Source organism: Chelon labrosus, assembly GCF_963514085.1.
Source record: "Chelon labrosus genome assembly, chromosome: 18".
NCBI classification, from domain to species: Eukaryota; Metazoa; Chordata; class Actinopteri; order Mugiliformes; family Mugilidae; genus Chelon; species Chelon labrosus.
The window spans coordinates 21,229,330-21,253,896 of NC_140351.1; the positions used below are offsets into that span (position 1 = coordinate 21,229,330).

The 24,567-nt window shown below is 43.3% G+C and overlaps 1 protein-coding gene across 1 annotated transcript in view; it reads right to left on the minus strand.

The window, feature by feature from the left end:
* Positions 1–24,567, minus strand: part of prex2 (phosphatidylinositol-3,4,5-trisphosphate-dependent Rac exchange factor 2) — a 92,474-nt gene that overhangs the window by 22,992 nt on the left and 44,915 nt on the right. Inside the window, exons 18-34 of the mRNA XM_084566435.1 lie at positions 23,789–23,937; positions 23,608–23,693; positions 21,307–21,443; positions 19,803–19,920; positions 19,001–19,185; positions 17,192–17,353; positions 14,687–14,909; positions 14,377–14,584; positions 9,762–9,941; positions 9,530–9,624; positions 9,077–9,159; positions 8,172–8,262; positions 5,779–5,907; positions 4,785–4,826; positions 3,133–3,230; positions 2,904–3,050; positions 77–179 (exon numbers count right to left, since the gene is read on the minus strand). Of these exons, the coding sequence (XP_084422561.1) occupies positions 77–179; positions 2,904–3,050; positions 3,133–3,230; positions 4,785–4,826; positions 5,779–5,907; positions 8,172–8,262; positions 9,077–9,159; positions 9,530–9,624; positions 9,762–9,941; positions 14,377–14,584; positions 14,687–14,909; positions 17,192–17,353; positions 19,001–19,185; positions 19,803–19,920; positions 21,307–21,443; positions 23,608–23,693; positions 23,789–23,937 (2,236 nt within the window). The remainder of the gene's footprint in view (positions 1–76; positions 180–2,903; positions 3,051–3,132; positions 3,231–4,784; positions 4,827–5,778; positions 5,908–8,171; positions 8,263–9,076; positions 9,160–9,529; positions 9,625–9,761; positions 9,942–14,376; positions 14,585–14,686; positions 14,910–17,191; positions 17,354–19,000; positions 19,186–19,802; positions 19,921–21,306; positions 21,444–23,607; positions 23,694–23,788; positions 23,938–24,567) is intronic.

Here is a 24,567-nt window from a genome sequence, read left to right on the forward strand (position 1 = left end):
CAGAATACACAAAAGTGAGTCTGTAATCATGATTGTCAGACAGTCAAATGTGATATAAAACATTCAGAGTGCATACTGGCAACCAGCGGCTCGCCTTCAAATTGCTGGAAGTAGAAGGTGACCTTCTCCAGATCAGTCAGAGCCACCTGAGTGTCCTCCAACATGGCCTGCTCGTCAGTCTGAGGAGAAACACACATACACACTGGTAACAGTGCAGTCAAGAAAGTCCAGTATTTACTTATGTAAGCAGCAACACATGCATCCCATTCTAAAGACGAACTACTACCTAGAGGATACATTAGCCATAGTTAGCATAATACACCAGAATTGCCAGTAGCCACGTTGCATTGTGGGTAATGTAGGCACAAGGTTTTGAAAACAAAAAGAAAAAGTGGAATAAAAATAATTTAGAAACACTGAAGCAGCTCATGGAGACCACCTACTAATACAAACAATACTTGTAATTGTAATTGTAATAATTGTTAAATGATACACCATCCATCAAGAGGAGGTAGCCTCTAATGATTAAAGTCAACTCACTATTTTAGTTTACTTTTTCCACCAATTCTTGCTTTAAGAGTGCGTACATGTGCTCTTGCAAACAAGCGACACTTCACACACTGATCAGCCAGAACATTAAAACCACTGACAGGTGAAGTGAATGACATTGACCATCTTGTGACAGTTCAATGTTCTGCTGGGAAACTTTTGGACCTGGCATTCATGTGGATGTTACTTAGACATGTAGCACCCACCTAGACCAGACCAGACACCCCCACCCCATAACAATGACACTCCTTGATGGCAGCAGCCATCCCCAACAGGATCCAGCCTGACACAGACACACACACAAAAACACTTTAGGAACAACTCAAAAAACATGAAGAACAGCACAAGGTGTTGACCTGGCCTCCAAATTCACTAGATCCCAAACTGGTCAAGTATCTGTGGGATGATCCACAGAGGCCCCTCCCCTCAACCCATAGGACCCAAAGGCCCCCACTAACAACATCCCGTTGCCAGACACCACAGGACACCCTCAGAAGGCCCATGTCCATTCTCTGATGAGTCACAACTGTTTTGGAGGCACAAGGGAGACCTACACAATATTAGGAAGGTGGTCATAATGTTATGCCTAGTCAGTGTATATATGTATGTTTAAATATGCAGCATATTCATGTTGTAGGCGTACAAAATGGAGTCTTTCTTTTTTTTTTTTTACTTTTGCTGTCAGTGGAATACAATATTTATCTCTACAATGAAGTGGGGAAAGAAGTGTAAAGGAGCACAAAATGGCAATAGCGAAGTACAGTCCAAGTACCTCCAATTTTTGTAGTATTTCTTGGGACATTAACATGCTCATTCAAGGAATCTGCCTTGGATGAGCATGAGCACATATGGCCACATTTTGTACACATTGTCTGTCTTTATGTTTGCTTTAGCTTGTTTATATTTGTTTACGTCTCTGAATGCATGTGCATACGTGCTTCCTTTTCAAAAATCCACTTAACACACACAGACAAGCACATCTGTTTGTGGCCACAGCGATATCGCCGTGAACATTTAGGACTGTGACGCTCCTCTATCCTCCATCCCTTCTCTTTTTTTATTCTTTTTTTTTCTGTCTCTTCTTCTCTCCATCCACCACATACAGAGGGATAAACAGAGCAGAGGTGGAAGAGGATTAGGCCCTTTTTCTAAAGACACATTAGCAATGGTCCGACAGAGGGGTACCCACTGTCCTGCCAAGTGACGCCCGCTGTGTGTGGGCAAGTTTATCTCAATCACGTAAACACATTCACCCCCCCGACACACACAGTATTCAGTGTACACAAAAATACAAACACGTAGACGCACACACAGCCCCAGCAGCTCCTCCCTTGCTGCCTTTCATGTGGTGCCCTAAAAAGGAGCGCGCCGAGATTTCATTGGAATCTCCTGCAGGTGCCGAGACCCCGTTTTGTTCCACAGGGACACTTGAAAGAGAAATGTCTTGAGAAAGACAGGGAACGAGAGACAAAGAGAGCCAGAGAGAAAGCCAGCATGGCGGCAGGAAGAGAGAGAAAAAGGGTCCACGATTTCTCGGGACTTGACGTAAGCCACACGCCCTCCAACATAAAACCATCCAAACACACTTTGAAGGCACTTTCTTTGTGTCTAACTCCAACTGAACGGAGACACAATAAAAATAAAAGTAAATCCAATTAAATACGTTTTCTCAATGACACTGATGATACGAATCTCATTACATTTTGAATTATCTGAAAATCCTGGAGGGAAAGGTTAACTAATGAATTTTTACTAAATTAGAAAATTTCTCTCTATGTTTCTGCGACATCCCCAGACAGTAGTTTGTGCTTAAACGGCAACCATGTAGAGAACGAAGAATCTGTCTGTTAATTGAGAAACAGCAGAGGGAGGTCAGCTGTGGGGTTTGGTTGTGCGGTACACCTCAGCAATTCAGACTTCATCCAGACAAAGTCGCTGCGGGGAGACTGTGTTAAACTCAGCACATTGCAGTGTTATTTTTGGGTGTTCCCCGTGCAGCCTGGTAGTGGCATCTTGATCAGAGACAGTTCTGAGACCTGTCTGCGTCTCAGAAGCACACTCCTGCGAGATCTGGCGACACAAATATCTCTTCCAAAAATAAATAAAATGACACTAGTGGAAGTTTTGGCGTCAAAACCTTAAGTTACTAGTTAGTTGCATATTAACTAAACTTTGTTAAGATTAAAAACACAAGATTCACGAAGATCTAAGCTAACCAATTTACATTATGTAATATGCGTGTACCACTACCATTACCGCAGCTTGTAAGGCCTCTTTTTTTGTGCTAGAGCATACATAATTGGTCAATTTACAATAAATCCAAAGTGGACAAGAATAACTCCTGTATCTCCTACCAGATTGGGGGAAAGAAGGGACTGGAAGTGGAAGAGCAGTCCAGCGCTGCTGATCTGCTCCAGCCAACGACGGCTGGCTTCCTGGGCCTCCTGTAGGTCCTGGGGGTCCGAGATGTCCTGGTCCTGCTCTCTGCCTACATTGTGGAACTGGGAGCGGGCAGAAAAAGCAAACCAGTGAGCTGAGGAAAACAATAACCTCCTAATTTCCAGTTCCAAACTCAAAATTCACCTGGTTGAGCACAGCCAGCAGATGCTCTGAGAAGGCACACACGGCCGCAACCAGAGACTGACAGAAGACCATGTCTCGACGCAACTGGATCTCTGAATCTAGAGGGAAAGCAAAAATATGAGCCTTAAAGGAAAAGCACAACGAGAGAGAAGGTCAAAGAGTTAAAAAACAAAAAACAAAAAAAAAACTGAGAAGTGCAGACAGGAAGAGTTGAAAGAATAAAAAAGTGGCTCAGTGAAGATTAGGCAAAAGGTTAAAAGAAAGAAAATGATGGAAGTAAGCAGTGTGAGTTTGGTATGGTAATTAAGTGCTTCTTTGGAGCGCTGGGTATTAAATATTGTATCAGGAAAAAAATGAGAGCACATGACAGGTGTGCCGGAGTGGAAAATAATTGGCTGCCATAATTTCTTCAGAAATAGTTCAACTTTCCATTGAGTTAAAAATGAGTTCATGAACCCCTCCGAAATGAATAATGTGACATGATGAATGGCCGCAAACTTTCTGACATTATTGACCCAGCTGACTAGTTTGAAGTTCCTGGAGGTCTGTGAAGGAGCATAATGTCAGAATGTCATCAACACTGCTATTCTGGGCTTCTGTAGTGTGAGTTTTTGACGTAGAGGTTGCCAACTTTTTTACAATAGAAATTGCATTTTTAACCATAATTCAAAACAGCCTACCTGCAACAGCAGGTGAGACTATTACATACAGGTATTTTACAGAAAAGGTAAGAACTAGGATTACCACATGTTTGTATACTTCCACCAACGAGTAATGTTTCTGTTTACACGCATGTTTGTACATACTCATGTTTAAGAAAGACTTAGATATTTAATGTAATACTACTACTAATAAAGTTATTAAAGGACCAGTGTATAGGCTTTAGGGACATCTAGTGGTGAAGTTGCAGTTTGCAACTGGTTCTCATCCAGGCAGAGGAGTAGACACAGATTAGAGATTAGATTGCAAAATTATGTGATAATAAATGAATTAATTCTATGGCAAAAAAAAATGACCACTGAATTAAAATCATTTCATCCTTAAGTCCAAGTGATAATTTGTGCCAAATTTGGAGATATTCCCTCAAGGTATTTCTGAGATATTGCATTCAAGACAACATGACAGGCATATGGATAAATGGACAGATGGCCAAACAGAGAACATAATACCTGCGGCCACAGCTAGCAGGAAGATAGAAATACAATTTAACTTCATGTAGCACAAATATGCTTCTACTTATTTTATGGCACTAAACGTCTTTCTATTGAGATTTACCTTCCCAAACATTTGAAGGGTCACTGCTTAGTGTACGTAGACTGGTGCCATTTCACAAACGAGTGTAACCATGAAACCAACTGAAACACTGGACTCCATAATTTTTTAATGTTCCTCTGTTGTTCTAAACTCTTTCCATTTGAGTGCATGTTTATCATTTAAATTCCCATTGCTTTACTTTCTTCCCCTTTCAGCCATGCTTACTTGATTTTGGAGTTGCAACTTTCTCTTACTAAACTGAGCTCAGACTTTGAGTCGCCAGCACAGGATGTTCTCTGGAGGCAGTATAGTGTTTCTTTTTCGTGCAAAAACACAATTAAGCTTAAAATTCCAGTATGCACTGTATTTCGGTATCAGAGGAAGAGGATAGGACAAACCTGTATACTGCAGTAACACCAAGAGCAGCCGTGTCTTCACCTCTGAAAAAGAATGTATGCCACAGTGAGGCAGTGAATAACCTTATATCATATCACAAAAAGCCTTTTTCCTTAAGTACAATAGTATGACCTATACTATAAACTCTGCCCTTTAGAGTCATAAATAGGACAACACAGTGTGTCTCGCATGTTTTATCCCAGCTCCACAACTGTTCATCTTCACATAAACCAACATAACATCGTAAAAACCAGCCACAGGCAGGGATAATGACATAAATCCACATTTGTTTATAGTCATATCGTAGCAGCGGGTAACTTAGAAGATCGTCGGGCTGCATGAAAAAGCCATCAAGGGGAGAATTAGAAAAAAAGTGGTGTGCACGGGCCAAGCTGCACATTAATAATAACTTTGCTTGTTTGTACTTGCTCAGTCGTGACCGCCAGCTCACCTTTCCCAGGAGTGTCATGTGCCTGGTTGTTGGTCCCAGCTGTTTGCATGTAGCGCGTACACACTGTATGTGTCTCAATATGCATGTGTGTGTCCTAGTGTGTCTGTATGTGTCTGTGATTTCAATCCGCGTGTCAACAAACACAAAACCACACATGATCGTCTGGGATTTAAATGGATAAAATGTCTCTCCAGATAAAAAAAATAAAAAATAAATAAAACAAATAAAGGAATCTTTTCAGCTCCAACTCTGCGGCTGTAATTTATGGATCCCAGGATGGTTTTAGGTTTAAAGTTTAAACAGGGCGGTGAAGTTAGTGGGACTCCCTGCACCTACACAACTATAACAGAGGTTTTGGATTACATCTAATAAATATGATGAGGTGCACTTGAGAATTGGGCAAGTCAAAGTACATTTCCTTCCAAGCCAGACGTGTTTTATTTTTTCTATGTTCAACATTGTCATAGACTGAGAGAGCAAACTGTAGGCTCGAACACTGAGAGCTTAATGGAAAAGTGTATGCGTTAAGCCTTGTTTGGACTGACCTTCAACATATTTAGCGATGGTTTGTGTGAGCGTCTGAACGCTACTGGGAAGGTTCCAGGGATCCTGCTTCACATGGAGGCGCAGCTTTTTGGTGCAGTTCACCCTAGGCTCCATTTCCTGCTGAAACTCTGAGAAGACACACACACATACATACATCGATAATTAGTGTAGAACTAGTAGAGGTTTATGACTTTGCGTGCTGTGCATTTTGCATCGAGACATTTGTCCACATCTTTAAATGATTGTTTCGTAGACTGTATAAAGATAGATGATGGAAAAACTCCTCAAAAGTGAAGGCAAAGCAAGTAGAGCCCCCCCTGGTGGCCGGCTGCAGTATAGGTCATAAGCTCCACCCCCTCCATGTTAGTGGATGGGACTTGGGCCAAACTATACACTATATAACACTGGTTTCTGTCATTTTAAGTAGTTAATATATTACTGATGCATAAGTCTCGTTTTAGTTATTTGACGCTATAGAAAAGGATATAACATAATGACCACTACCAGTTGCCATGCCAACTGCTCTGTGAAGCGGTCTTGTAGGCCCATGAGAGTTGGAATAAATAAGTAAGTACAGTGTATAATCCAACATTTCTTTGTAACTTGTGGAGGTAGAGCAAAGCGCAGTATTAATCAAACGAAAACGTGAGCGCCACCAGTATCCCCGGAAAACTAGCGCCAGTTTGACCTATGCAAGGAAGTGGGGACGTATCCATATTTATATACAGTCTGATGGACTGATTGCCAGACTCTAAGTCTCTAAGACCGTATTCAAGGTTGTTTATTAGCTTCATAAAATTTCAGTTTCTTTCCTTAAAAAAAAAAAAAAAAAAAAAGTTAAGGCATGTCAAATTCTTTCAACACACTCAAGTTACTTAGAAGAATGTCTTGCTCTACATCTGTCTGCTTAACATCATCTTGTTTTTCCCTTTCCTTGTCAGCCCCTCTCTCTCCCTAGCGCAAAATAAAATGAATAAAATGATACAAAAGTCTGTCAATGTGAAGTCACCCCATAAAAACTAAAGAGAATGCCTTGCAATAAAGCTAACTTTGAAGAGCAACAGATCAGTGACAGAAAGGTGGCTCTTTAACATGAGCTGCGTGTGTGTGTGTGTGTGTGTCTCAGAGCGTCGGAGGGAGTGAGAGATCTGATGCAGGAATGCTCTACTTGTTAGATAATCCTATTTACTCTCTTATCAACCACACACATTAGTGGAGTTGAGATGGATCAGCCCTGATCAAGGCCGTACGTCCCTCCTGAGGGCATTTATGCATGCAGACACGCACGCACAGAAACACAAGCAGACCTATTTTCAGTTCAAGCGTATCTGCGCTCGCTCGACGACAGCTGGAGATGAGAGGGGAGACTGGGTGCCAAATGGGTCGGGGTGTTTGGAAGCTTGACTTATCAAAACATACAGAATATCTGCGTAATCTGCTCCTTTGCTTTAAGTGCACACTGCACTTCACATTCAAGGACATAAAATCAGCAAACTTTTAAGGACAAAACCGATCACCGGGATACACTGACTAGTCAGTTCTCATTTTTGCAAAGTCTTCAGATTACTGTATGCTTGCACGAAGAAAGAAAACAATTGCTTTTTTTGCATAGTTTTTGTACCTTATCTTCAAAATGAGTTAATCTGAAAAGAGCACCACAGATGATGAAAGGGCACTGCAAGCTGGTTTGTGCTTGCTTTGGGAAATGATAAGGATAAATTTAGCCTTCCTTCTTTTTCTTGTGAGAGATAAAATGTAACAATAGACGCTGCGGTCAAACAGCAAGGCCAAGATGAGGTCAGGTGGCGAATAAACTGGAAAATAACAACGATCAGATGGCGCACACTGCGAGAACTTTTCTCAGGGTGACATTTTCCACTGACTGGTAAGTGGCACTACAATAACCATTAAGTGAATATGAGCACCCAAGTAAGTGGTGCTTGTTTCAGCATTATAAAGAGAAGGGCACGGGAATAGCTGAAAGGGAAAAGAAGTGGAGAGACAGAGGGGGAGGATAAGGAGAGGAGAAATGGCTGGGGATTCTTACATTCTTGAATCCACCTACAACTCTTTCCCCCCATGCTGTTACAATAACATCTGCGCGCACACATTACACAACAGGAAGTAGCAGCCGCTACGCGCAGGCGGCTGCAGCATTTTCAGTGCATGTTCTGGGTTATATCAGAGTTACTTGAGCTTAGGAGTCTCTCTAATATCATCTTTCTACGCCCACTGTGCAGCCAGTAGGCCCAGGAAGCAGACCGCCACATCAGCATGAACTCTCACAGATATTTTGAGAGAGTTCCAAGTCAGAAGACAGAAAAAATAAGTAAATATGTTCAGATATCAGCGTTTTAGTACCCAGGAGAGCATCACAGTCTCGGTATTTTACCTTGTAATCCTCTTCCGGGTGTGAAGCACTTGGTCTGCTCAAAGGCACGAGCCACCACCGCTCCTCTCAGCATGCTAGTGATGGAGTCCACCTGAAAAATGCACAGGGGTCAAGTTGGTGCACTTGATACCGCTTCCCACTAAGCCAAGATCGAAAGTATGCGGAGGGAAGCAAGAACTGCTGCCCAGACATAATCAGCACCTGCGTTTCTCGCTCCCTCCTTAACACACGCACACAATCCGCCGAGCCACGGCCAACAGTTTGGTCTGCAGTATGTAAACAAAGCTGGGGAAACTGCTCAACAATAAAACAAATGACAGGAAGCGGCCCAAAAAAGCGCGGGGGCAGCTTTTCCACTGCTGATGGAAACATCCTCATAAAGCTCGTTGTGCTTGCCGTATGCATGCGTTATATACGCGCAATCAGGTACGGCCGACGTTTGCTCTAAAGGTTTCCGAAAGGTCAAGGGTCGTTAGGACATCGCGGTTCCTGAGGACACGTCAAAAATACATAATCCTTGTTGAATAAATGTTTGACCTTTAAAAAAAATAGTTGGAGAAGTTGCAGAAAAAGATATTTGAAAATCATAGTTGCGTTTCTAATGTTGTGCATTTTGCAACTTGGCTGATTTGCCTTGCATATGGGTAAACAATGCATCAAGGAATGGTATCACACAATACTATTAGACAACACAAAACCTGTCATTTCACCTTAACCAGGCAACAGCATTATTAAGGGGATCAATATATTTTAATACGACTTCTATATGTAATAAAATAGATCTGAGGAATGTTCCGTAAAAACAACATTGTGCAGCTTTTGAAACATCTGCATCGCTGAAAGGTTAAGCTTTCCAGCTAATGCGTCACATCCATCACATGTGTAAAGACGCTCGGCTCACCCACCTGGCTGAACAGATGCTCCAGAAAGCTGTGGAGTTTCTTCTGCTTATCGTGGGACAGCCACACACTAGAGGGCATCTCGTCTCCTGCAGAGGTGCGGTCACAACACGCCAGTGTTAGTCTTCAACACCTGTATGCTTACCGAGAGCAAATCTAGAAGGTGTGTCTGTTTATTGCCTTTCTCTTGAACGCACTGGACTGGTGAACAGCAAATCTAGCCCAGATATGTGGCTGAATGCCCGTGACATCCAATCAGATTCAGGCTTTTGCCTTCCCACATGCTTCCCATAACAACACCGTGGTGCAGCGGGGTTATGGGTTACAGTATATATTACACAGAATAAACAACTGATGAATGTTTACTACCGTGAGTTATATCATCCCACATAAAGAATTACAACTGAGATTTATGAGGAGGGGAATAAAGCTTGTGTCCACTGCGGTGCATTTGCGCACCTGAGTCCATCTCATCGCTGTGAACGTAGGAGCTGCAGTGACTGCTGCAGATGCTGGTGAAGGAGGCAATGGAGTTTCTGTTGCTGTTGCAGTCGCTGAGGAGAAATCGGGAGAGACCAAAGACAAAGTAAGCCATGGATTTGTTTGCACGTTTCAGTTTCAGTAAAGGCAAGACCTCTGTGAAAGTACAACATATGTGGTTCTTATGTCACCACCTTCCGCTGTTTTTTACCTGTACGAGTCTCTGTTGCTGATCGTGTCATGTCCAGAGTCCTCTTGCTCGTCCCCTGCCACATTAAAGCACACTTTCTTCCCGTTCCTTTCACTTTTATCCCCCTCGCTCTCTGCAGAAATGTAACTCTCGGGGCTCCTCACCTCTGATGCTGGAGGATGGGTAATGGAGGACAGAAGGCTGAACAAGAGACACAGGAAGGAAGAGGAGGTGATTATTTAAAACATTAAGTAACCTAACACAAGGCAGCATGATTAAAAAAACAACTACACAAAGAGTTCTTAGTAGTCTCACAGTGCTGCCATGTTTTGAACTGTACTGTATATACATTATGCACCTGAGCCCATGACATGAGTGGGCCAAACAAAACCCCAACCTGTTTGGCTTACGCTCAACAGCTTCAGATGGTCAGGGATCCACATCATATTAATAGGTTCAGACAGCTGTGTCAACATGTTGAAACTCGGCCACACAGATCATCTCTCGCCATTACCGCCGGTTTGTTTTCTATTAGACGACTATCAGAAGAGCAGGAAGAGGCCGGACAGGATATTTTCACAGTTGCAGCAACACATGGTGGCATTTAAAGCCATATTCCAATAAATGCTGGGCTCGGACTTTTTTTGATCTCTCCCCATGCAAACACTGACGTGCGATGTCTGTTTACATTTCAGACTTCGGATTTTAATTTGCGTCCGCTTTCATTTTCCATTGTGTCATAACATCGGCCTCCGAGGCATCTCAATGTGGGGGCAGAACGGAGGGGCCGCGCGGAGCCACGTCCAAATAAACAACCTGTCTGCCTCATGCTAACCAAATGTGTCTCAGTTATGCCTCTTTTTATGATTATAAACACCTCTCCTCTCCTCCTTTCCCCTCTCTCTTTCTCTACTGACCCCCTTTCTGCCCATTCACAGGCTGACTGGACCACAAAGATGCCCTCATTATGGTCCACTCCAGGAGCCACCACAATGCCCCTCCAAAGCAGAGTGGCATTCCATCGCCATGGAGAAGCTCTCCGGGCCCTGTGATTGGCTGGTGGCTAATAAAGAAGTGAGAGCAGTTTGGGGCCTTTGGGTCTCACACTATTGGACGGAGCAAGGCAGAATAACAATGACTGGATCAGGATGGATAAGGGGCTTCAAAAGAAAGAAAAGGACGGGGAAAAAAAAGGGAAAACAAAGAATGAGAGTAGGCCAAAGTATACTCCTGCTTATTGCAACAAATCCGAAAGATCTCTTAACATCTCACAGGAAGCTCTTTAACCCACTTTGACGCATCAAACCATTAGACTTCAGCTGCCCTCAATGCATCTGTAAGTGAATCTGCATTACAAAGCTTCACATCGGGCAGTTTCGAGGTAGGACGTTTGCATAACGCTTCAATCTATAGGGAGATAGCCCAGGGGGCGTATAGCTCTCAACCTGCTGCAAGGCATGGCTCCATTTATAATGTAAAGAGAATAAGGAAAATATGTGAAAATTGAGGAAGAAAGTGGGGAGGGGTGGTATTTGATCCAGGAAGGGAGGAGGTCCTGATATAAAGCATGTCACCGGGCATGCCCTCACGCAGCTGTGACCCCCTTCGCTGTGGCCCAGAGACAAAAGATCACAGGTCACTGCCTCAAAATGGATTCCTCAAGTGTCAGCCAAAAAAATTATGTAACATCACTCTACTTCCAGTTGTTTCTTTTTCCTAAATTACTTGAAGATATTTCTTATCTGCTATGAATGTACCGAAGGCTTCCTGTCTGGATGAATGGGAATGAGAGAGGTTGTGTTTGACATAACGCACAAAATAGCCCCTTGAGTTCATTATTGCACCATTAAGGAGTAGCGCCTCTCAGAGATGATCACACCCAGTGCAGAAAAAGACGGAAAAAGTCACGGAGGAATGTATTTGACTGTGTGTGCAGAACGGTGTGCAGATACAAGGAGACGCGGAGGAAATGGGACTGAACAAAAAGACTCGGAGAGAAAACTGGGAGAGCTGAGCAAGACAGGATAGGGTGTGTGTAGCACTAGTCGTAATGACCCTTGACCAGTTTGTGAAACAGGTTAATATGCAAACAAATCTAATGAAGAGCTCAGGAAGGCTCAACACACCCACAGAGGTCAAAGCAATGCATCCAGACTGCTACTTGCGGCACGACTTATTAGATTCAGTGCTGCAAAACCTTCACACCCACCCTTAACAAGCTCCTGAAGTGTGCCCGCGTGTGCGTGTATGCATGTTTGAACAGATCGCGGACGGCAAAGGTCATTATCGCCTCGCTAGATGTGTCTCGGACTGTTCGGATGCGCCGCGGATGCAGCCAAGCTAATTGGCAATGACGGGAGCACGGCGAAATTTGTCCAGACTCAGTCATTACGAGGCCTGCTGTGGACCCTTCTCTTTATAACCATGGTGAGGTGACAGCTACGCTCCATCTAGCAGCTTTTAATATCATTCTTCAAGTGCCGCGGCCTCAGCTGAGGAGACCCGTGACAACGAGATATATCAAACAATCACCTCAAGATTCATAACGCACATTCTAATCAGCGAGCTGCCCACCAATAATTACCTGCTACTATGGCAGAAACCTCTAAATTGACAAAATACTATTACAATGGCATAGAAAAGTTTGGTAAGCTCTTGTCAAAACTGTTGGAAGTATAAATATGAGCGAGTAAAAGCTGACCCAATTTCCCAAATACATGCAGTTAAAGGTTATACAGCCCTTTTGATGCCTTCAGAAACTTCTACTTCCATCTTTTACAGTTTTAAAGGAAAGAGGGAAAATGACTCAAAGCCAAGCTGCATCAACAGTCCTTAGTAACACCTCTTTAGCAACTACCACAGCTTTAACTACTTTTTGCACTCAGCTAAGGGTTGTTTTTTTTTTTGCAAAAGGCTTCTGGCTCTGGGAGATTCTTTGACTGTCTTGCACATATTGCTCATCTGAGGTGTGTCCAGATTTTGAATTACGTTTAGGTTAGGACTGTGAAGACCACAGCGAAACCTTAAGCTTTCGTCTCTTGAGGTAGCCCATGGGAGATCATTAACCTGTTGTAGAAGAGATCCTAATTTGTGTGCTTCTAGCACGTGCCGGTCCTAAACGGTTCCTTTTTTCCCCCCTCTACCACTGACATGTTCCCCCTGCCACTGGCTGTGTTTTGTGGCCACTCCCCGTGGTAACCAGCGGGAGAGGAGTGCTTTTTGTAAAATATGCACCAATACAAAGGTATCTTTGATCATTGCTGCCAAAAATTGATATTTTAATTGAATCAGTGCACAAGTTGCGTTTCTATAACACTGTCTTGTTGAGATACTTGTTTGCAAAACCTTTGAAGCAGAATTCTGTGGTTGGTGACGCAGGTAAGATGTTCTTCTGGTGTTCTCATTTGTGCAGGTTTCACTGTACCAACAATTCCAGGGTCTGCTAAATCTTTGTAGTCAAAAGATTTTTATTAATTTTCTTGTCTCAGTCTTACAAGGAATTCCCTCTGAAGGTTTTCTCTAGCTACCCGAAACTTTTGTATGCATAAATGGTTGTAAATGTTGATTGGAAGTTTAGTAAGTGGGTATTTTTAAAGCTGGTCTTCCCTAACAATGCCAGTCAACAGACACGGCCCTAGAAGCTAATCACGCTCCCAGAAAAGGTGTTGAGACTTTTGCATGGTGCGCCATTCAATTTTTTCAATATACTCACGGTAACAGAACTTTAGACCATGTAAGCCCAAACCTTTGCATGTCTGTACTACGCGTGGCCCATGTCTGCATCGTGCATGCATTTATTAACTATTTACTGTTAGCGAATGTCTGCTTTTGTTGGCTTTTCGAAAGGGCGCCTCAGCTGATGACGCACCCTAGTTCATGGATATTATATTTACGGCTGGTGGTGGGGGTGGGGGTGTGAGTAGGGGGAGGTTGTTAGGACGAGAGCAGTGTTTTTCCATTTCCTTTGTGTTAATGAGCCTCCAAACAATGAATCCCGCAAACATGCCAAACACAGAGAACCATGCAGGTGACTAGAGCGGAAAACACTGACAGCGTACATATATACCTCACCCTAATTTAAAATCCTGAACATAATTAAAGTCAAACACACTGTTTCAGACAATTTGCGTGGCAATATAGTAGAGAAAACAAGCACGCTGATTAAGTTCTGTTCTTTTTCCACCCTCTGTCAATCTCCCATGCGCAGCAATACACACAAACAGGCGCTGGAGTAATAACCAAAATGTATGCCCACCAAGCGCCAGATCCAGCACACCGACCACGCTGGCTGCTAAGGTTACAGCTTGTTATATGAGGCAATCTGGTTTCAACTGACATTTCAAATCAAATCGAACAGAACCGGCACATAGTATTTCCTTCCATCATAAACTGAAGGTGATTTGAGGTGTTTCGAGAAAAAAAAAAATCAATTTCACCTTTTGTTTTGCAGTTTGTGGCGAATATGTTACAAGAGATTCATCTCAAGTTCAAGTTCATTTCTAGAAACAAGATTTGCAGAAGGTTGTGCACATAATAAAAAAGTAAACTCTTGCTTGTAGGTACGTGTGCATATGCTCCATGCAACAGTACAAACACAAATACTGTATATAGTGGGAGTCTGCACACAGATACTCACTCATGTATGTGGGCACCATGTGTTTCCATCTCCTTGACAACAGCCGTGAGTTTGTAAAGAAGTTTCTGATATGCGTCCAGGGTGAGCAGGTCTTCTTCTCTGAGCAGGAAACGAAGCCCGTGCCCCTCCGTCCGACCCAGGCTGTGCCCCGACGGTGCGGCCATAGTTGTGATGGTGTGCTGTACATTCACCATGGGGCTCAGCTTACCTGAACATTAACATATTGGGGAAATAAATAAAAGTGCACCAATGAAAAATTAAGGTCAAGACGTAAAACTATTCCACTGCTGCAGGTGTTTTCTGCGCTCACCCTGCTCGGCGCTGCTGCGTCCTCCCTTCTCCAGGGTGTTCTTCCTGTTGTCCAGCTGCACGCCAAAGGCACTTCCCAGGGAGGTTGTGGTCTTGGGGTAGGATACCTCCATCACATTGATGTGACAGTTTGTGGGGCAGAAGTCGCTGCTGTGAAGAGGGGACACCTTGGCCTTGGCCTGCTTAAAGGTGGGCCACGCTCTGTTTTTTAGTACCCGAGAAAACTGATACAAAGAACAAGAAAAAGACCAATAGATTAGAGCAGAATGCGTTAATATCCTAATTCTCCCATTTGTTTGGCAAGTTTGGCACTTTAATGTGACTATAACTTTAATGTGAACCATAAGTGAGTATTTGTGCATGAGAGGGAGTGAGTGGTAGATTTAAATATGAACCTGGGGAACGGCATGTTAATCACTCCAGACCAGACATGTCAACCATGCCAGACGTCCAAATATACATCTCTTTGGGTTAGGTTAGGTTACTTAATTATGGAATATTGACCAGAAGATGCCAGAGACTTTTATAAGCCGGCACTAATTTCTTCTTCAAAGGTACTTTAAGCTGCTATCGGTGGGGGACTGGTAGGCTTATGATCAACAATTATTAAAATACGCATAATACATAATCATTTTAGAACAGGCAAATTTTAAAAATCAGAACCATGGTATGATTTGGACCTCAGCCATATAAAAATATAAGGCTCTATGTTAAACACAGAGCAGAGATTGTGTCAGCTAAATGCGCTGTTATGTTTCACATATATGACAGCTGGCCCCAGAAGAAAAACATCCATCACCGTACATTTTCAACATTTCTCCTTTTTATGCGGCAGCTGAAATGTTTAAACCAAATCAAAGACTCTAAACAGGCTCATAACATTATCATTGCTCTCATATGTGAAGAACTCCAGACCCCGGCGCACTGCAACATTTAAACTGATACGAATGAGTTAAAATGGTGTGGCCCATATCGCCGTGCTGTAATTTGATGTGTAACTTCAACAGCCTCCAGAATGTGAGTTCGTGTTTTGAGTTTGTTGCACAGGAACTGCGGTTTTAGTTTTACCGCAGTAATATCAAACATATTTTCCCCCGGAAAATGATGTTGCTTCAAATAAAATAAAGATTATTTTCCGGTAAGCACATGGATCCTGTTAAACGTGCGCAGATATCCTCCGGGGCAAATCGATGCTATAGAACTTGTGGAGGACATCTAACTCCACCAAACCATGCAATGCAAGGAAATGTCCTTAACCCGCTGCGAGATAGAATCTCTATGTAAAACACAATTTACGGAGAGTCGGAAGGTCTGATTGGATCCAGCAGAGCTGATACAGAATATCACAAACAAACACATTTTGTCTTTGGATGATTTGGTTGCACTTTTCTTGAACCCTCTGCCCTGTCTTGGATATTTACAGCAGATGCTATACATGGTTAAAAAGTTGTTCTGACAACACAATCATAACATAATGTATATATTAAATATGGAACCTAAACCAAACATTTCCCCTCGGCTATCTTACGATGGCTGGAAACTGCTGTCCCAGCTGAGCTGATAGGCTCCAGATGGACAACAAACTGACACAAGAGTCACCTCGACATCTCCCGTCCGGCTCTAGACATCTTTTTTGCTTTCTCCAAGATCACATCTTTCCTTGTAATCATTTTTTTCCCCCTTCTTCCTCTCTTTTCCGGTCTCTACATGCTTCGCCTTTGGTTCTTTCTCCTTCATTCCCCCTCCTTTCTCTCTAGGGGTCTGAGGAGGAATGCTCCAGTGAACGAGGGAATCTTACACAACACAAGTCCCGGCTGTGTCTGCGCTGGGGTATTTTTAAGCGACTGATAATTAAACCAAGGCCCTCTCTAATGTTGAGTCAGATCTTTCCCTCTCCGTCTCCCTCTCTCACGCACACTTGCATGCATTGTTTTGCCTATAGACACATGTCCGCAGATGTGAGGGAAAAGCGATGAAAATTCTTTGGCTCCGCCGATGACCAGCTGTGGCCTGATCACAAACAAAGTGTTAGATGATACTACATATCGTGGACATAGTCGCAATGACAAGATTGGAAGTCAGCAACAGAACGTTTGGCCAAATATTTCTCGTAAGTCAACGAGAACTGATTACATTTTTGCAGAAACAGCCTTCCGATTGGGTACAAATTCAATGCAATATTTTATCAGACTGATGCTCTTTGACTTGTTGATGTCTAGCATCCATCAAGAACATTTGTGACTTTTTTGCTATGTTTTCTTCTCTAACCCAAGTCTTAAATGCTGAAGACTGTAAACTTCTATACCAAAAACTATATAAAAGTGACATTTGTATAGCAGCTGCTTCCTATTTCTATCATTGGCAGTCTACAGAGAGTTGACATTTATGGTTCCAAGCGGTGTATAAATATACAAATGCACATCACCGTAGAGACAAATATAATCAGGAGCAGATAGACTGATGAAAGGTCTCTTCATTTTTCCTCAGGGCAGCATCAGATAGTTACCTTCCTGTAGTTGGTTATGCGTCGGTTGATGTGCTCCACCCTCTCTCCATACATGGCGCTGAATCGTGTCTGCAGCTCCTCGGGGATCACATCACAGCTGGAGCTCAACCTGGCACACATCTGCACCAGCATGTCATCATTACGTGCAAGCACCTCCAGGATCTGGTCACGGAGAGGTTAAACAGAGCAAATTAAAAGGGATTTCAGTGGAAAACAAACATGAAGGGGTGGTTTCTCTGAGGAGTTTCATGAGTAGTTAAACTCCAGCATCTAAAAATTTCCAGTTCATAAAGAGATCGACCCAGATTTTGATACATATGTTGCACATATAAAGACTTTCCAGATCAGAGATTAGATATGAAGAGAATAAGAGATGCAAATCTCTGAGCCTTATTAATGAGATGCCCAGTGGAGGAGAAAGAAAAGCAGGGGAGGAAATGTAACAGCAGGAAGATACCAAAGCAGAAGACAACCCATGCACCCCGACAGTGTTAGCAACATTAAAATTCAACATCACACAGATCTCACAGATCTCAGAGGAGGATGGGGAACTCTGGGGCAGATGTTTATAATAACACTAGAATTACTTTCTCTTTGGAGGAATGGGAAATTGCACATATTGAAAGGGGATGTGGCAAGTTTTTATTTCCATGGAAGTCACTTTGTCCCATTAAAGATTCAGCAACGCAGGAACTGTAAATCTAGATCAGTTTTACACATGTACCCGACTTGTGATCTCGGCTAATTTATCAAAAACAAGAAATGCTGTTCATGATGGGATCTGGCAGAGAGAGAGAGAGAGACGCCGCAAAGTGCTTTTTATTTCTCACTTCAGCAAATGTGCATCTATGTCAGAGGGAATATTCTTCCCTTGGTGTATTTTAAATCAATAATGATCACTCTGCGTACATCACTGCTGGGATGTAAAAAGCATGCACTTAACCCGGCAGGGAGCTAACATGACTAAAATAAAGCTGTCAGTCATAACTACCATCGGGTCCCTCAATCTACACCGTAGGAGAGCCGTTGGTTTTATCTGCTGAAGAACTCAAAGACAAATGGGAGGAACAAAAAGAATTATCAGTCCATATTTAGCTGATTAACAAATCTTCCATCCCAACGGAGAATATACTGTAAATAAAGAAGATAAATTGTCATAAAAATGTTTGAGTTTATTTCTTGTTCCTCTTGACTGAGAAAGAAGTATTGTCATGGTTTGTTAACATTTGTCATCCTTCAATAAGGCACAGATGTGTGATTATAAAGCTACTATTCATCATTTAAAAGTTAATAAATGCCTCTTTCTCTTTTTTTATTTGAAACAACCCAGGATAAAAAAATTAAAAAAAAGCAGAACCCGTAGCCTATTTATCATGTTTGAGGGCTTACAAGTGCTGGATTAACCAACAAGACCACCAAAGCATGAGCCGTGTGTTGCACTTTCCCCAGAGACACAAATAACAGACTGTACTCTTCTTGTATTCCTGTCAGAATCAAATGATTCATATGATACGTGTGATTAAACACGAGTTCTGTGGGGAAAATAATAGTGTCAACTGAAAAATTAAACCTACCGGAAACTCGGCACGCACACGTGAAATTGAGAGCATATTTTGTGCTTTAAGCGTGACAGTTCAGGTTAGCAAGTTTTCACCATGCTACTGTGGAGCATGAGATTCCTGCATTTCATTGGACCACTCAAATCTATTGAATGACCAAAGACACAAAACATAAAATAGTCTGAATCCCACATAATTCAACCTAACCAGATGCTCAATCAGCCAGTCAGTCAACATACTAACTTAATACCTTCGCAGTGAGGCTGAAGAACCCCTTCGGTTCGACCATCTTCTCCAGCACGTGGCACTTGATCCCAGCCGTGCTGTCATACTCGTACACCACTCCGTACTCCAGGTGCACGTTGTCTACCGTCAGACTTACATGGTCCTTCTTCCCGTCGATGATGGCTATAGTGTTGAATTTGTCCATCACCTCTGTGTTTGGAGAAAACACACACAAAAAAAAAAATATGCTATGAAATAATTCTATTACCTTGCAGACAAAAAAGGCAGAACACATGCATGAATCACTAAAAATACGTTCCGATAATGTCCCCGGTTGAACAGATGCAATATTGCAAGTGTTCATCATCACACTCGGAACTGTAGCGCAGGAGGCCTCACATCACCAGATCTGTTTCAGAGAAAGACCCTCTGCTCATGGCTTTCTTCCATCTCCCCCTGAAAATGATGAGCAATTCCGAGAGAATTAAGCTAACGGGGCCTATAGTAACGCAATGACTTAATACGGCGATAAATCCTGCGTTCACTGTGAAGGGAATAGCTTTCCTGTTTTACGTTCTCATTGGGATCCATAAATTGCGGGGGGGAATTAACACTTGATGAGCCAGAGGAGGCGGCTGTTCTCAACCTAACGCGTTCCAGATGAGCCTGTTTGGAGTCCTGTCTTGCTTGTTAACTGAATGGGGCAACAAGCTCGCGTTCCTGTGAACACGCCTGCGCAACGTCCACAGACACCTTGAGCAGGATTTCTTACCCAAGACAAGTTGTTCCCGTACAGTTTGTGACTGTGCACGTGTGCGTGTGGTCACCTTCTACTTTGCACTCGAAGCCGTCGCCGTTCTCCTCGCTGTTGGGTTTCTGGGGAGCTTTCTGGTTGTCTTCCTGGGCGCTCTCGCTGCTGTTGTACACCCACTTAATAGTATCTTGCTGCAGAAATAGACAAATAAACAAGTCCATTACGAATTTTCACTGATTTTGCATTTCAAAAATTAAGAAACTTCTTCTGAACTTATGTTAACTGCAAGAGATCTTTTCACTGGAGCTGTTGCGCTCACACATGCACACAACTGTTCACACAAATCAGTGTACTGTAAAATCACTCCTACCCCTATTCTAACATTTGACTAATAAGTGGTTTTTCTACTGCAACAAAGACAGGATTTTAGAAAAATATATAACTGAAGGCAGAGAACCGTGCTGTGCGTGTGTGCACAAACTGAGGCTGCAGAACGTTTAGCTCGCACTGCTCCGATATGGTGTACAGTGTCACAGTTGGGTTGGCAGAGCACACAGTTAAAAGCCTTCACCAACATATGGAAACATGGCGCTCTGCGAGACCGCAGAAGCAAACCCATGCCAATCTCATCAACCCACTCTAGCGTGCCACACAGCCCTGTGTGTGCGTCTGTGTATCTGTCTGTTCTCCACACCCAAGCCCACACTGGGTTTTCTGCCAAGGCTGCATGCTGTGCCTGCCTGCTGGTTTGTGGTGTTCCAGTCTACAACTACACACATAAAGACACAGAACGAGAAAGAGAGGGCGGTTCCTCTGCGTCCATACTTGATGCAAACCAGATCTCCAGTAGTTTTGGAACACTGTAGTGCATCATTAAGCTTGACGTCCCAACGGGGCTCAATTATAATGACACAGTACACTAATTCACACCATACGCACACCCCGGGGTTTCTATTTTCAGTTTCCCACCTTCAACAGGTGGACTGAGATTGTCCTTTCCTCCTACACTTGTCTGCTGTCCCTCACTTTTCCTCAGTGTTTCTCCGAGGCTCTAAGCCACCCTGAGGTCCAGCCACCTCCAGACCGTTTCCCACCTCTGTATGCAGTCTGCCAGTCTCCCACAACAAGCTCACAACTGTGAGCCAGGGGTCAAGGCTAGAGGAGCCAAAACTACTATTATTTCTGTGTAATGACCCAAGAGAGGGAAAGATGGAGTCAGAGGGAGAAAGAGAGATATGAAGGTACCGTAAATGGGAGCTAGGAGGTCTGTTTGCGATGTTTATTCTCACGGAGTAACCCTGTTTCCCTTCTTTTCTGTGGTCTCGCACATTTCTCCTCAAACCAGTTGCATAACAAAACAAAAACACCAATTAACATTTGACCGTTCAAAATATCCTCGGCGGAAAAAACAGCAGAACATAAATCAGTTTTTTTCTTGAACATTTGCATTACTTATTTCATAATTCATCCAGTAAAACTGAAGTGCCTCGTAAATCTTTCTTCAGTCCCCATTAAACCTTTCTCTTGTTTGTTTTCTCTTCCGTTGATCCCATTTAACCTCCCCCGTCCTGTCTCACCTGAGTGGGTCGCCGGTACTTCCTACACGCGGTGACATGAGCGATGACGCTGGCATGGCTCTCCTTGCTCACGTTGATGCCGTTCACCTTGATAATGCACTGGCCCGGGTGGAGACCTGCGATGGCCGCCACAGTGCCTGCCGTGAGACAGACGGACGAGCAAAGAGAAAGGAGGGGTGTCAAGGGCAATAACTATGGCGCTATTATCAGGTGCAGGTGCAAGCTGAAACAGGATGGGAAAAAAAACTCAAGCACATCCTAAAAAAATAATTGTCACATCTTCCACATCCTCTGTACACAAAATTGGGCTGAACAACATTCCTTTTTCTTCTTTGTATTTACAACTTTGTTTCCTGTTTTGGCAGCTCAGAAGGAGCGTAAGAGAGAGAGTGGTGCGGAGAGGAGGGAAGTTGTTTATCTGGGGTAGACGAGGGCCTCTCTGAGGGACGTGATTCAGACCATAAGAGAACTTCAAGGTTTTGAGCTATCAGGAGGAAGTGCATGGCAGACTAAATATTCCTCCCATTTGTTTTCATAGCTCCTTAAAAACACACCGTGCATACCTCACATTGTAATGTAAAGAGTCTGCAATGCCAAGTTCTGCAGGATCCTTCAGCTGCAGTTTCTCTACTGCTTTAACTGAGCATATCTACACCAGACAGGTCCATTCTAGTTTATAACAGAACAAACAGGCAGCAATAACACAAAATGGATTGGACAGTACAAACAAGTACTATTCAAGAGCAAGATATCTAATATTTGCATGCACACCTGTTTTCTTTTCAGATTCCTATCTGCGGCCTCTCAGGCAATGTCAGCTGGGATTCACTCCAGCCCCCTGTGTGACCCTCTAAAAGGATAAGCAAGTATAGCTAATGGATGACACAGTGTAATACTCAATAACTCTCTATACATGCTGCCTCAAGCATGTTTGTTCTTGTCTCTGTTTTTTATATTTATAGAACATTTTTTGTAATTCATACGAAAAAAGAAATGTTAAAGCATTAGTGGCAAACCTAACAGTATTGCCAAGCTAGCAGATCCATGATGCACAGCTTCAGCCCTTCAACTTAAATGCTAACATCAGCATGTTTGCAATGACAATGTTAACAGGGTAATGTTTAGCACCTTGTTCACTGTGTTGGGATTAGCATGGTATATCAAAATGCTAAAATGAATGCTTCTGACCTTGCCTGAAGTTCTTGAAAGTGTTTCACCTCTCATCCAAAGAACTTCTTCATATCTAACTGGTTAGAGACTCATGCATGTGAGCTCACGCCTTTGCATGAGACTTCAGGTGTAGCGTCTGCAAGAAACTCAAGCAAGTCCAGCTGCCTTCATTTTAGCACTTCGCCTGAATGGCAGAGGATCCTCACAGTCATTAGCATTGACATTTATTAATTGGCACTTATCTGGGCATGGATATAGGCTAACCAAGACTGAGAAAATTATAGTGATGCTAAAAGAAAAGCCAGGGACCTTTATTTTTGTGATTTATCTACTAGGAAATCCATCTGATAGTTGTTTAGACAAAGTTGTGGATAAACTGTCTTGATAGCGAGGTAACAAACAGCACTAAGAAAAATGTGCTTCAGGAGTGATGACTTTATAAACTAGAGAGAATTCTCTGAACAGCTATCTATACAACTGTTCCTTTTCCTGTCTCTCGGTTTCTCTGTCTCTAATTGGCATTATCTGCTCCCGTTGACCTCAGACACCACAGGGACAGAAGCTGTTATGACAATCCAAGGGATTAGACACCTCCTACATTATGAGCTCAGCCTCAAGGGATCAGGGCATCTACTTAAACACACAGGAGGTTCCCAGGCAACCACATCATCAAGACAACACATTCAGACCCAGACATGCACGCTCACACGCAAGAACATTTCTACCCCTGCTATCACACTCGGATAGCTCAAGGAAAAGATTCAATTCTCTTGAGAACAGCCAGACAAGGCTGCGGATTGTTTTTTGATTGGACCCTATCTTGTGCCAGCCGTGAGAGCAGCGCTATTAAACATGCTGTGTTAGGTAAGGGGAGGCGAAGAGGACCGCTGATGAATTTAGACCAAAACATGCAGAATTACCCATCACACTGAGCAATTGAGCCGCTAAGAAAAGTGTGAATAGGTGCATGGAAATTACTGCGTTCACACCACAGCCAAGTCACGCACAACCCTTCCCCCTCCCAAAAAAAAAAAAAAAAGACTGGTGAAGCAGCTGTTTGCCAGCTGTGCCACAATAACAGAGCGCTGATGAAGCCAGACAGCTCAAGTGGGGGAGGCGGCAATGCCCTACCTCTCCCAACAGCGTGGACCACAGACGGGCCAAATCCACGAATCTGGAAGCCCAAGCCATCAGCCGAATCTGGGATCTTCACCGTCCTGGAGGCAAGTAGAGGAGAAAGACGTACCAAGCTGAGACTTTGGAGATAATTAGATGGTTTAACAGTAACTGTGCATACACAGATCCGACTTACTCCCTTGGCTTGGTGCTGACTAGCACCCTGAGGGGTCCCTTGCTGCTGAAACACTGCCTGAGCAGAACTTCCACTTCAGAGAAAGGCCTGAGGAACACCAGGTCTCCATTTATGGCAAACAGCTTCTTCCCCACTTCAAGGCCAGCCATCTTACAATGGAAAAGAAAAGGAGAAAAAACGAATTGAGCATAAAAAACATTCACTTATGTCTTCATGTCACACAGAATGACAATGAGATGTTTGACCTTTTTCTTTTATATATAAAACACAGATATTCTATCGTACAGAAAAGCACACACGCTTATATCAGACAATATGGGATAACTTTTCTCTGTCAGTATGCAGCTGGATCCTGTTGCAGATTTCATCGCCCCACATCGAATATTTGAATGAAAACATACACACTATGCCAGGCTCTATGCAAGCCAGACCTTCCAACCTTATGCACTGCTACTTTGGGTCTGGAGGGAATTATGGGTCATGCGCTCAAACTGAACACATTTGCCTTCAGACGGACTCCTCTGCCCCATTTTCAACTAGCAGATCAAAGCTGGACACCAAAGGAGACCTCAGAAATATAGCGCCCGTCGTTCCGTTCCATTTCTGCATGAATGCGCTAATGGCAGCATCCGTGCCACATCACCTTGGTTTAGGAGCTTAACAGTCGGAGGTTTGCGACTTTCGGGACTAACGACGGAGTCGCATTTCAACAACAAAAGACTTCTGCTGACTGGCGCTTCTGGTGTAAAGGCCTCGCAGCTTTGCCAGATAACCTCCGG